The following is a 13,179-nucleotide window of genomic DNA, read 5'->3' on the forward strand; positions in this document are numbered from 1 at the left end:
ATTCACAATTAAACGCAAATTTGAAATGACAACAATTTTTATAAAAACTTTTAAGCTTTCTGATTTGTTATCAACTCTTATGTGAATGTTAAAAAAATGGCTATGCAACTTAATATGGGAGTATCGAAATCTTAAAAAAATTATATGAAATATATGATTTTGTTTCAGTCGTTACACGAATAATATTTGATAAGAGTTAAAAAGGAAACGTGATTTTCACTATTTTATTATTATTTAGAATGTCTTATTTATATCGATAACTTTTCCAAGAAATATTTAAGAGCCGCTTTAAAAAAAAATGGGGAAATCAGGCAAGGTTAGGTACTAGAAATTGCAGATTTTCTTGAAATTTTCAAGATATGTTACGTAAAACTATTACACAATTGTTTTTTCTTCTTTTATAGTTAAGAATAAAAAATTCTTAATGTTTTGGGTTATTAAAACTAGAAATCATGTGGAATTCTTAGAAAACCACATACTATTTACATGAGGTAACAACACTTTTTGTGAAATGAGTGAACCACGGTAATAATATTCGTATTAAGCATTATACGAACAGTAATCAGTATTACTGAGCAATATCTATCAAAACAGTCATGAGATGGTGGGGGAAACGACGCAAAACATACTCGTTGCCAGCTAGTCAAGTGTAAAAAAGCAAAGGGAAATGCAAAGTAAGGCGAAAATACATAACTTACCAATGTAATGTTTTACGTTGAATCGAGTGAAAGAAAACCCAAGTCGACGAATCTAACAGTTAAGAAGTTATTAGAATCCAAATTTGAAATTAGAAGGGCATTGATGAACATTTATAAAAACAAACCCATAAAATGGTTTGGTTGTTCAACGCCAGTTATAAAATAACATTAAATATCATTTTAAATCATTTGATTTTCTACTGTCTATTGCTGTATTAAGTTCACCGTGTTTTGAGCGCTTGCCATGAGAGCTATATTAAATTCACGGATGAGTGTGTATAGTCTCTTCTGTGTTGCTATTAGCAATAGAGTGTGTGCAGTATGTACATGATTCCGTTGTGTGTAAATGAGACTAAGAGGCAACAGCGCTAGGAGGAGGACGACGCAGTCACCAATAGCAACTTAACTGTTCAATATAGACTATCCATCGAAGTGGCCGTTTCTTTAGATGTAGGCTAATTAATATCACGCCCGTGTCACCAATGTGGGGAAAGGATCTTTTGACAATGTCAACCTTAATCTATCAAACGGTACCCCAAGATTAAATCAAGTTAGCGCGTCTTACATAATGGTGAATTGATTTTTAATAATCGCATTGGTAGTTACGCCGCAGGACTAACTAATTTTTTGTTGAATCTTGAATGAATGATATGTAAAAATAAGGTGTTTCAATGTAATGTAATTTAAGAATAGCAATGAATTTTAATATAATTTCAGATATCTGATTTGCTATTAATCGTTCAATTAAAATGAGTTCATAATGCAACGCGATTTAGAGAATGGATATACTTTTTAACATTGCATCGGTATCCTGATTAACAGTTCAAGGTTACGATTTATAAATAGTTGCAAATGTAGCATAACTTGTACTATTAATACTTTTGGACAGCTTTTGATCCACCTGTTTGTTATTTACTATTTACTGAATAACATTTAGAACGAATTAAAAGAGCAGAGTAATTAAAGAGAACAGTGCTGTTTTATACCATTTGGGCTATTTATTTTATTTTTAACAGTTCAATGATATATTTAATAACAATTTGCTCTTCATTGTCCAAAATGTCAGAAAACTATTTGATAAAATGCTATATTCATAAAAAGCAATAAAATTTAAAGTTATCTTTCATGATAAATAAGTTAAAAGCTTTAATACCCAGCTTATTATGTAGGGAAATTAAAACTCATAGCTCATGAAAATCAACACAATGAGTATTTTGCAAATGCAATTTAATACGTATTAAAATAGTGAACAAAAAAATTATGTTATTAAATAAACAAAAACAACGAAACAACGATTAAATGCACTTATTCAATAATCTACAACAGTTTTAAATATTGATTTCCTTAACACTTACTGGATGAATCTAATGTATTTTTTTGTAGAAAATATACTCTATAGAATTCTTATCTAATTCTTTCTATGGAATCTTTATTACGGATACGCGATGTGTACATGGCTAAAGTCAATAATTTAGCGCAGGCTTAAAATTTGATTTTCTTTACCTGTATGTAATGAATATAACACATTTTTCGTAAAAAAATATTATATATATGTTACCTATATATTTTTTTTTACTTCTGATACACGATGTCTTAAATTTCGTAAAAAAATGCTGATAGATATTGCCTTTTTTTTGAAAAGAATTTTTTAAAATGTTATTTGACTTTCTACTGTAAAAGATTTCGTTCGATATAAGTCCAGATTTCAAAGCAATCTCAAAAATAATCGATATCTCTCACAATTTTCTTCAAACGGAATTCCTTAAAGAGAAATCAATTGTAACCACAGATTCGATAATCCATCAAGTTACAAGTATTGTCTGAATAATAATTAAATTCCCCTCGCAAAATGAACAAGGTATTTTGAGGCAAGATATCGCCTGATTTGGCATCCTATCACTCTTTCTTGGCGAAAAAAGATATTCTTGATCTAGTCTTGGCAACCCCATCTTCTCGGGTAGCAATAAAATCTTTTCTCCGCTTTCTGCCGAAGTTGATATCGTCGCTGCCAGATATAAAAGCTTTGCTCCTCAAAATGCACTAAATTTGCTCTCTCGAAAAGTTTTGCTTTTTCTCCTTTGCAAATTAGGATTAGGAAATATTGGTGAAATTTGCATGATAATGAAGGATTTTTCTTGAATCAAAAATAATGGATTTTTCTGAAAACCCCCTCTTGACCTCTCAAATTGCCCCCACTGAGGGGTCGTTTGATTTGCGTCAATCTCCGAAAGTTGAAGCAAGACGGGTAGAAGAATTAAATCTACACGGTAAATAAAAATTATTTTCTATTTAATAATTTAAATTTCTTACAATATTTTATTTATATAATATTAAAATTTATATTATATAATATTAAAATTTATATTATATAATATTAAAATATATTTTTTCAAAGTTTTAATATTTTATAAGTGTTATTTACTTCTACTGAACTTATTCTCATTCATTACTTTTTCAGACATTTTATCTGTGCATAGAAAAATAATTTCTGTATAAAATTATAAAAAATACATTTTTTTCCTTCTTACATATTTATCATACTCAGAAAGCTTTTATTTATATATAAAAGCTTACTTATTATTGGAGATTTATTTTAACTATTCAGTTAAAATTCTCCAGATTGATTAAACTACTGCTTTTTGTAATTATTTTTGTTAAGTGTTTTATACATGATCTCTTCACATTAATTAAGATTTCCTATTGATCAATTACTGTATATGTAATATATAATTTATATAATATTTATAGATATATATTATATATTATATGGACAGTAAAGCATTGATCTATAAGAAATGTATATATATTGTATTGAAAAAAATGTATGTATTAAGTAAAGCTGTTTTTACTGTAATATAAGGTTTTGTGTAAATTTTATGTAATTTTAAATGTGTTTTTAAATTAATAAATGTAAAATGCAAAATGTTTTAAAAGCCTATTTCAATTTACTCTGAAGTCAGAAAATAAGTGTAAATTTTTTCAATTAAATCATATAAACAAAGTAAATATCAAATTAATAAATAATTTCATTACAAATGAGAAATTTTTTTAAAATTAAGCAATATTAGGGAAGTAAGAGGAACTTTTGATTGTTTGTAAATTAAAGTACAACTCAGAATGTATGCAAACTTTTGGTCAAGTATAGAAAAAGGCATAGTTAAATGGCATTTTTAAATGGCAAATGCTATGGAAATGGCATACTTAAATGTCAAGCAAAAAAAATTTCTAAAATAAAAAGCACCAATCTTCGAACTATTGCTTATTTTACAATAAATATTTTTTTCTTCTTTTATAAATTCAACAGTTTTATAAATTCAAATGTATATTTTATACACATAAACATATAAAGATCATAAATGTATATTTTACTAATTTAAAATAAATAAAAATTACAAAATAATAATTGCTACAGCAGTTTTTTTTTTAAAATTGAATTTCTGAGTTCTAAATTTTTATTTTTTATAATAAAGAGTACCAATCTATAAACTATTTTATAATAAATGTTTTTTACTTCTTTTATTTAATCATCAATAGAGACGTGCATATTTTAGACATATAGGTGTACAGACCATAAAGATATATTTCCTCATTTCAAAATAAATAACAATTGAAAAGCATTAATTTTATTATTATTTGATTAAAATGTATTCTAATAGATACTTTTCACTACTAAAAATATGCTTAAGTCATAAAATAAGCATAAAAAACACTAAGGATATGAAAATACATTAAAAAGTTTAATAAAAATATGTAAATTAAAAAAAAGAGTAATTAATGAATTAAAATTCTAAATTGTTGAACTAGACTACTGAAAATTATTTTACTTTAAATTACTGCTGTTGTTTTTGCTTTTCTTCATCGATTAATAGTAGCTAAATTATTCAGATACTTTTTATTTCCAATGCCTACCCGATTGACACTCGTCTTTCATGTATCTGTAGGGCAGATTTGGGGGGGGGTTGCTCCCACAGTAAGGACAGATAGCACAGAGAATGAAAGAACATCCATGCCTTGTCCGAGATTCGAACCCAGGACCTTTCTGATGTATGGTTATTCAGATACTTTTTTTTAAATTAAATAATACAATGTGGGCGAAACAAAACATTGAAACAGTTATTTGTTATTAATGTAGCCAAATTTTATTATTTTATTTTACATGCAAGTTGCGACACAATTAAGGACAAATGGTTTATTTTAAAAATTATAACTAATCAAAAATAAGATGATTAAGCATTACAATAGAAATTCAAAAATTCAAAATAATACACTCATTTAATTGTTTATCTTAAAATTAGCAAAACTATTTGACAACAACTGATTAAAATCATTCTTTTACGTTCCATATATATTACGTAATATGTTACTGAAACATAAGATGTTACATAAGAGTTAGTAAAGTTTTCGTGTGAGAAAAATAAACTAGAAAAACTTACTCAGCAGTTATAAACATAGATTTCAAAATCGAATTTCGCAAATCCCCGTTATTTTTTTACAAAATGAACATTTTTTAAATTATTTATAAGGATATTATAAATTAAATTTCTAATTATAATATTTATAACTACTGATGGATAATATGCTAATACTAATTACGAGATAAATATTTAGGATGCTTAAATAAATTTCAAATTGCTTCTCTTGATATATGTCTTGTCCTGAAATTATTTCTAAATAAAGGAAACTTAATGTCAAAAAATGAACAGTTTTTCTAATTTTTATATCATTAATCAAAGTCGAGTATGGGTATTAATTGAGAATTGTAATATTTGAAAAGTGTCAGAAATGATGAATTGGACCCTCATTACATACGAAAAGTAAACTGATAAATAGTTTGTGACATTTGAAAAAGAAGTTTGTGACATTTGAAATTTAAACTGGTATTCTATCTGAATGATAATTTCATTGTGGAAGAAATATAATTTTTTGTCTTCCTTCCAACTGTTCTGTTACAAATAATTTATTATCAGGCTAGCTGTGAAAAAAGTCATTAGTAATTAATTTTCAAACATCATTTCGCTTAAAAAAGATATATAGCATTGTGAGTTACATTGTTAGAATTTTCATACTGAAATTACTGTAAATTAACCGGCAATCAGTCTGTCCATCAATTTAGCGGTAAAGTTTACGATAAAAACATTCTTTTTTTACCTTTACTGTAAGAAAGAAACTTAACTGGACATTGGAGCTAGACTTTTCGTTAGGTAATGAACATTGGAGTCAGGTTGTGGTTGAGTTGTGCTTTATCAAATGAACCGTGAAATGTGGTCTAATTAGTTTATCTAGGTGTTTCAACTTTCGATAGAGTAGAAAAATACTAGACTTTTCGTGTGTTAAGCATTTATGGTGCCTCCTTTTCTGCTTGAATAAGAGTATCGTAATCTAACAATGCAGGGTCATAAATTGTGGAGTGCAGGACACTAGAAACTTTTTATGTGTAGAAGGTAAAGGAGGAAATATTGTGGTGTCAACGCTAGGATTCAAACCCTCGGTCATGAGATTGACAGATTAACTATCTCGGCTATAATATGTACTTAGCTGCAAGTGACTAAGTATAACTTCACTAGCTGAGCATAGTTACTGCAATAAAATGCTGGTTATTAAATTGTGTTACGTGAATATAGTGGATAAACGATTTTTCTCACTTTCATCTGTTTCAATACCACTTTATTTACGGTTATTTGACTGTTTTGTTGGAGTATGGTAAAGAAACAATCAAATAAATTGTTATCAAGCAATTTTCCCAAGAAATTTCTACTACTAAATGTAAATACATTTAATAAATTTTCATCGGTTTGATTTATTGTTTAAGCTACGATTTATTGTTTGAGATGTTTAAGCTTCTTAACATTTAAAAGCATTCTTAGATAGACATGTATTACAGAAAATATTTCAATTGCTAATGCATTAAATAACACATACACGGGGCGATGTTTTCAGAAATATTGCTGAAAGTTGAGTTAAAAGAGTTTGAACATTAAAGGTCACAATTGATTATTTAAATGAAAAATCAAAAGCCAATCCAAATTCTGACAAATCATCACTGAAAAAGGCTGAAAAAAACAGTTTGATTGCCTTAGAAAACTGATATGAGTTTAAAATTGATGATTAGAAACACCTCCGAATTTTATCAGACAGCCAATTTGGTTTCTGTTCTTAATTCCGCCTTCCTCACTAATGATTCTAAAGATTGCAACAAAGATTTTGTTTTCTTTTTTTCTCGTAGCCTCTGATGCGCCTACTATTTTCAATTTAGTTTTGTCTAAATCTGTTATAATCTGTAATAAAGTCGAATATTATAGAATACACTGCATAATCAACTTAAAAAAATTTTTCCTCCAAATTAAGTAATTTTACTTTTAAAAGTTTGCATTAAAAATATACGTAGAATTCCTTCAAATTCAAAGTATTTAATTTCACACAACCGCAGTTTTAAATTCAACAAATTAACCTAAATTTTCCCTGTACATTTTTAGAAAGCAAAGCCAAATTTATTTGAAAATATTGTAAGAAAAACTTGCCAAATACGAGTGCAAGTTACTCCTAAATCCTTGCAGTTACAACAAGTTTGAGGTTACATATTGTTTAAAAACACTTCTTAAACACTTTGCCCTTTTAATATGTTTTCAAAAAAGACATCTGCTTTCTGAGCAAGGGAACTGTGAGGTCAGAGATTACTTATGAACAATCAAATGGTTGATAATATTACTTATTTGTCAGACTAAATATGGTTAGTTTTCTTACTTTTGTGCTTTGCTTCATTTATATTAGTTGGTTTTAATTGCTTTTATGCAATACTAACCAGGGTCGATTTCATTATTATTAATGCGACTAAAAATGAGAATTTTTTTCTCACTATGGACTGTTAGAAATTTCGCGAAAAAAATGGTTTAATAATATTTTAATTGTTCGAACAAAACAATCAAATAACCTTTAATAAGATAGTATTCAAATTGCTAACTGTTAAAGAACTGTTTATTAACTGCTTTCATCTAGCAAGGTTAAGCAATCAAATTTTTATCGCACCAACTTCGAGTCCCACCGTTGACACCACGAAAATCCATTTCCTTCAGCACATGAAGAGTTTCCAGTGTCCTGCACTCCCCAATTTGTGACCTTGGACTATTAGAATACGATACTCTCATTCACACATAGATTGCATCCCCATTCAGCTACTGAACACAAAAAAGTTTAGTAATTCCCATTTCTTACGATAGGTTAAAGAGCCAGATAAACTTAATAAACCTCATTTATAAATATTCATTGAAAAAAGAACACAACTCAACCACAACTTAACTTTAATGCCCATTAGCTAAAGAAAATCCTAGATCCTTAGATAACGACGCATGTCTAAGTGACGATATTTATTTCGTCACTTAGACAAAATGTTCGCCCAGGGCAATATAATACCAGGAAACGGTTTCGTCAGAAACGAAGAAAGTTTCGTTATGTTTGAGTATTCATTTTTTATAGAGTACTTTGATAGATTTCGAGTCTATGTCTCTCTAAAGTTTTTCGCACAAGGTTAAAAGACCAAAGTAATAAAAATTTCTGAGTAATTTAGTTACAAAATTTATTTGTCTAGACTATAATTTTTTACTTTTCGCTTTATCTTAAAATTTCATTGCTTTTCGAGTTAGAAAAAGTTTTGGAGTATAATAACAAAATTCTTTTTTTAAATTTTCATTCTTTAATATTCCATGGTGTATATTGAATAGAACTTTTTTAAGATGAAATTTTATGGTAATTTTTTCTGTGGTACTACACAGTAAAAACTGTGGTGCACTATTGCTCCGAATTTGAGATTGAACAACGCAAACAAAATAGTGTGAAAGAACATTTTTTTTTCAAGTTAACACCCAGTGGAGCTTTCATATACATTTTACTTCAAAAGGTGTAAATAAATCTTTAATTGTCATGAAGGAGAAATCCAAGTTTACGTGCCTTCACAATATGCGTTAAATATTTTCACTTTTTAAAGCACTAATATTGGCGTGCTTTAGATATCCTCTGTATATTTGAATACAAGTTTGCGTTACTACTATACGCTTACAAAAACAGCTACTATACATTTATAAACGAATAAAAATTCAGTACGGTATGTATGGTTTAGTTGTACAATAAGGATAACTATAGTTTCATAGCTAACAAAAAATGGAGCTTTAATATACATTTTATTTTAAAGGGTGTAAATAAATCTAAAATTGTTATAATTGAAAAAAGCCAAATTTACGCGCTTTTACACAATGCGTTAAATATTTTCTTTTCCGAAAAAACTAATGTTGGCGAGCTTTCGATATCTTCTTTAGATTTGACTTTAAGTTTGCAAGACTACTATACGTTTACTAGAGCCGCGATGGCTCAGGGGATAGAGCGTTCGCCTCCCAATGAGGTTAACCAGGTTCGAATCCCAGCGATGACTAGTCGATATGAATTCCGTATCCGGCTTGCACCGTCTACAGTGCTGACGTGAAATATCATCAGTGGTAGATGGATCAGGGGTTAGAGTCACCTTGCTGCCAGGCTAACCGTAGGAGAGTAGGATATTTTCGTGGTTTTCTTTTCCAAGTAACGCAAATGTGGGCTAGTTCCATCAAAAAGTCCTCCATGAAGGCAAATTTCTCCCACTACTTAATCCAGGATTCCCTTGTCTTCTGGATTGAGTTCAAAATTACTAGGCTACGGAATTGAACATCAGTAGTCGTAAACCCCAAAAAAGGGTCGGCTGTTCAACGATGTTTATAATATTATAAAATATACGTTTACTAAAACTAAAGTTCACTACAGTTTGCATGTTTTAGATCTGCAGTAAGGATAATTATATTTTAGGCTTTAAGTCTCTGTAAACTGTATTGAATAATTTTATAATGTATACTTTCTATTCGCTTCTTTTCTGTTAAGCCTACTTCGAATTCGTTTAAATGTTCTCTCTGTACTACGTGAATGTTTGATTTACAAACTAAAACTAAACATCTTACTAAAACTAAAGTTCACTACAGTATGCATGTTTTAGATCTGCAGTAAGGATAGTTATATTTTAGGTTTTAAGTCTCTGTAAACTGTATTGAATAATTTTATAAAGTATACTTTCTGTCAGCTTCTTTTCTGTTAAGTCTACTTCGAATTCGTTTAAATGTTCTTTCTGTACTACGTGAATGTTTGATTTGCAAACTAATTTTATTTCAAAAATAAATGTATATATGCACCCGAAATTTATGTTTGTTATTTTCTCACACATTTTGTCACTTTTGTGTCACTTTTTGTAACGTGTATCTTATTTTACGGTAATTAACAAAAATATTTTTGTCACAGAATACCGAAAAGGGTGACAGATACTTTACACCGAGTAGTGTAACGAACATTCTTGCGGTTTAGCTTCGTCAGGAACTGATCTTGGAAACGCACCATTTTGCCTAAAATTTTTTGCAGCGTAGAGAAGTTTCATAAAATATAAAAAAATAATACTTATTTATTTGTTATTAATAATATTGATGCTACACTATTTTTTTTGTTGTTTTTATTAAGTTTTGTGTTAAAATTTTATTTAATTTACTATGTCTGATATCGAAATCTGCGCTTTAAAATCATCAATATGAACCAATTTTTTTTTTAAATTAGGCCTAAAATAACGTTTTACACCTTTTTAAAATCAGTTACAAGATTGACTGATAGACATTTGTATTAAACAAGACAAGAAATAAAGCGAAAAAAATTCACAATGCTTATCGATCATAGATGTTTTGTAATATTAGTGAGCAAAAAGTAAGAAAGAAAAGAAAAAAATACACGTGATCAGTCAGAAAGAAAACAAGCACAAATCGAAATACTTACGCTTTTATTATCTTTGATACATCGATTAATCTATTACGTCTATTAATAATATATTCTTATTTTGGCCATTTAGTTAATATTTTTTTTGTTTGGATTTATGAATCTAATTGACTACAATCACTTAACTAATAGAATTTTGGGGAGTGTGTTAAACCAAATGTATCTTTCAAATTTGCTTCAATGAGTTAAACAGCACAGTTACCAGGTATGGTGCTCATTAGTTCTTAATATTGATTACATGACACTGTGTTCTTTACACTGGTAAAAAAATTAAGGTCAAAACCATCAGTTTATGGTAAAATATACTATGTTTCAACTCTATGGGAACACCAAAAATCTCAGAAATTTTTGCCGAAGTGATTTGGTAATAATTATGGTAAAATTATTATTTACCATAATTATTAACAAATGACTTGTAATGATTTATGTGTTGCGTTTATCGCAAAACAAGTGTCTACTCATATCTTATAATATAGAAAAACAGACATTGTTTTGAATTTTGCTTAAAATAATTTATTTATTTTTAGTTCAAAACAACGAATATGCATCAAAGATGTTTCTTACTTTCCATAATTTACATAAACGTATTAGACGTATAAAAGTATTTTAATAAGTAGAAAAAATTAATTCAATTAATAACATTGTCATTTTCGTGTTTTTTCCGATAATTTTTTTTTATTCTTACTTTCCATAATTTACATAGACATATTAGACGTATAAAAGTATTTTAATAATTAGAAAAAATTAATTCAATTAATAATATTGTCATTTTCATGTTTTTTCCGATATTTTTTTTTTATTCTTACTTTCCATAATTTACATAGACATATTAGGCGTATAAAAGTATTTTAATAATTAGAAAAAATTAATTCAATTAACAACATTGTCATTTTCGTGTTTCCCGATAATTTTTCTTATTCTTACTTTCCATAATTTACATAGACATAATAGACGCATAAAACTATTTTAATAAGTAGAAAAAATTAATTCAATTAATGACATTGTCAGTTTCGTGTTTTTTTCCGATAATTTTTTTTATTTAAGATTTCACTAACTTGGCTCAATCTTGGCATTTTAATAACACACTTATTAATTGCCATTTAAGAAGTTCATACATTCGAATGCCTATTTTTTTATTAAAGAATTCATGAAAATAAACATTTTAGCGATTTATCTCGGATATTTTAAACATAACTTAAACAAAAAAAACTTTCATGATTTATTTGCTTCATTCACCACGAATATAAAAAATAATGTTGCTCGTTAATCTTTAAAAATAAGATGAAAAAGTAAGTAAAAGTGAGATTTTACCACGATTTTTCTTTTTCCAAGTAACCTCCATTGAATATTCTTTTTTTCCAGTTTTTAAAAAAAACGTTTTGTTGGATTTTTATTTATTAATACAATCCCGCAAATATTATTGTTTACTTATATATTTTTACTGACACATTTGCTTCCTCGTTTTTAAAATATTTAATCCAAAATACTTAGTTATAACTTTTATTAGTTTTACAGACATTATTATTTAAAATAATCAAAATGATCAAAAATGATCACCACACCCTCAAATTGAACCGATATTTTCTTTATTTTAAGTTTTCGTCATGAGTGAAAAAATATTGATAAATCGAATTTCGATGGACGATAAAACTTCGTAATTTTTTCTTTCGTTTTAGACAACTTTGACAAAGTCATTTATCAAAATCTTGTCATTAATTTTTTTTCATATGACAGATAATAAAATGTATCTGTACTTTTTTTAAATATTCTTTCGCTCCAAGAACATGAAAAATTTTTTAAGGAATTTTAAAGTTTATTAACTAAAGGCTCAGAAGTTTAGAGAATAAAATCTTAAATTTAAACTCTCAGAAAATTCTTTTCAATATCGAACTATAATATCGGTATTTGAAACCACAAATTAGATTCGTTGTTAAATTTGAGCTTATTCACGTACAACCATAGATGCTCTGTAAAAGTTGCTCCTTACACTTGTACAATTTGAAACATAAATGAATTTGGTAAAAATACCTTATTGTAAAAATTTCTGAGGGAAAAAATAATAATAATTCTGGTAAAAATAAACTAGTAATTTTGACAATGAAACCAAAATATACGGTACTTAAAGTATTAATTTGGTAATTTTTTATGTTCTTATTTAAAATTTACTCAAAGAAAAGGTTTTGTATAGTTTACAATCACAATATTTTTAATTTCGAAGATAAATGGTGTTGTTGCTTATGTCACTTGCCAATATCAGCAAGCATGCTTGGGAAATCAAAACTTTTTAAGTCAGGGGTTGCGTTTTGGAGGTGCCATCGATGGCCAAGAATACGACATCAGCGACACACACATGTCACAGCCCGTTTTACAGGGGGGATCCAATCATACTTTATTTATTCATCCACAGATTCTAATTTTGGCCTGAACCAGAGAACGGCCAATCTCCAGTTCATTACCCACAAAGGTATTGATTTGTTATGTGGAGCTAATGTGACGCAGACAGATTTAACGTGCACCAGTCACAATTTAGAAAGCCGGGATTCCTTGGCCGGTGGGGTTCGAACTAGCGTTCTCATGAACACGAGACCAACGTCCTATCAACCAGTCTCTCTCGGCCCTCGAAAATAAATGTCTTTTGCAACTGGACTTTACG

At 28.2% G+C, this 13,179-nt stretch overlaps 1 protein-coding gene across 1 annotated transcript in view; it reads left to right on the plus strand.

Annotated features, from left to right (window-relative positions):
• The first annotated feature begins 2,630 nt into the window (after positions 1-2,630).
• Positions 2,631-13,179, plus strand: part of LOC107456993 (synaptotagmin-15-like) — a 138,677-nt gene continuing 128,128 nt past the window's right edge. Inside the window, exon 1 of the mRNA XM_043047862.3 lies at positions 2,631-2,965. Within this exon, the coding sequence (XP_042903796.1) occupies positions 2,848-2,965 (118 nt within the window). The 5' untranslated portion in view covers positions 2,631-2,847. The remainder of the gene's footprint in view (positions 2,966-13,179) is intronic.

This window comes from Parasteatoda tepidariorum, chromosome 10 (assembly GCF_982258835.1).
Source record: "Parasteatoda tepidariorum strain Cologne lab strain chromosome 10, Ptep-v5.0, whole genome shotgun sequence".
Lineage (NCBI taxonomy): Eukaryota > Metazoa > Arthropoda > Arachnida > Araneae > Theridiidae > Parasteatoda > Parasteatoda tepidariorum.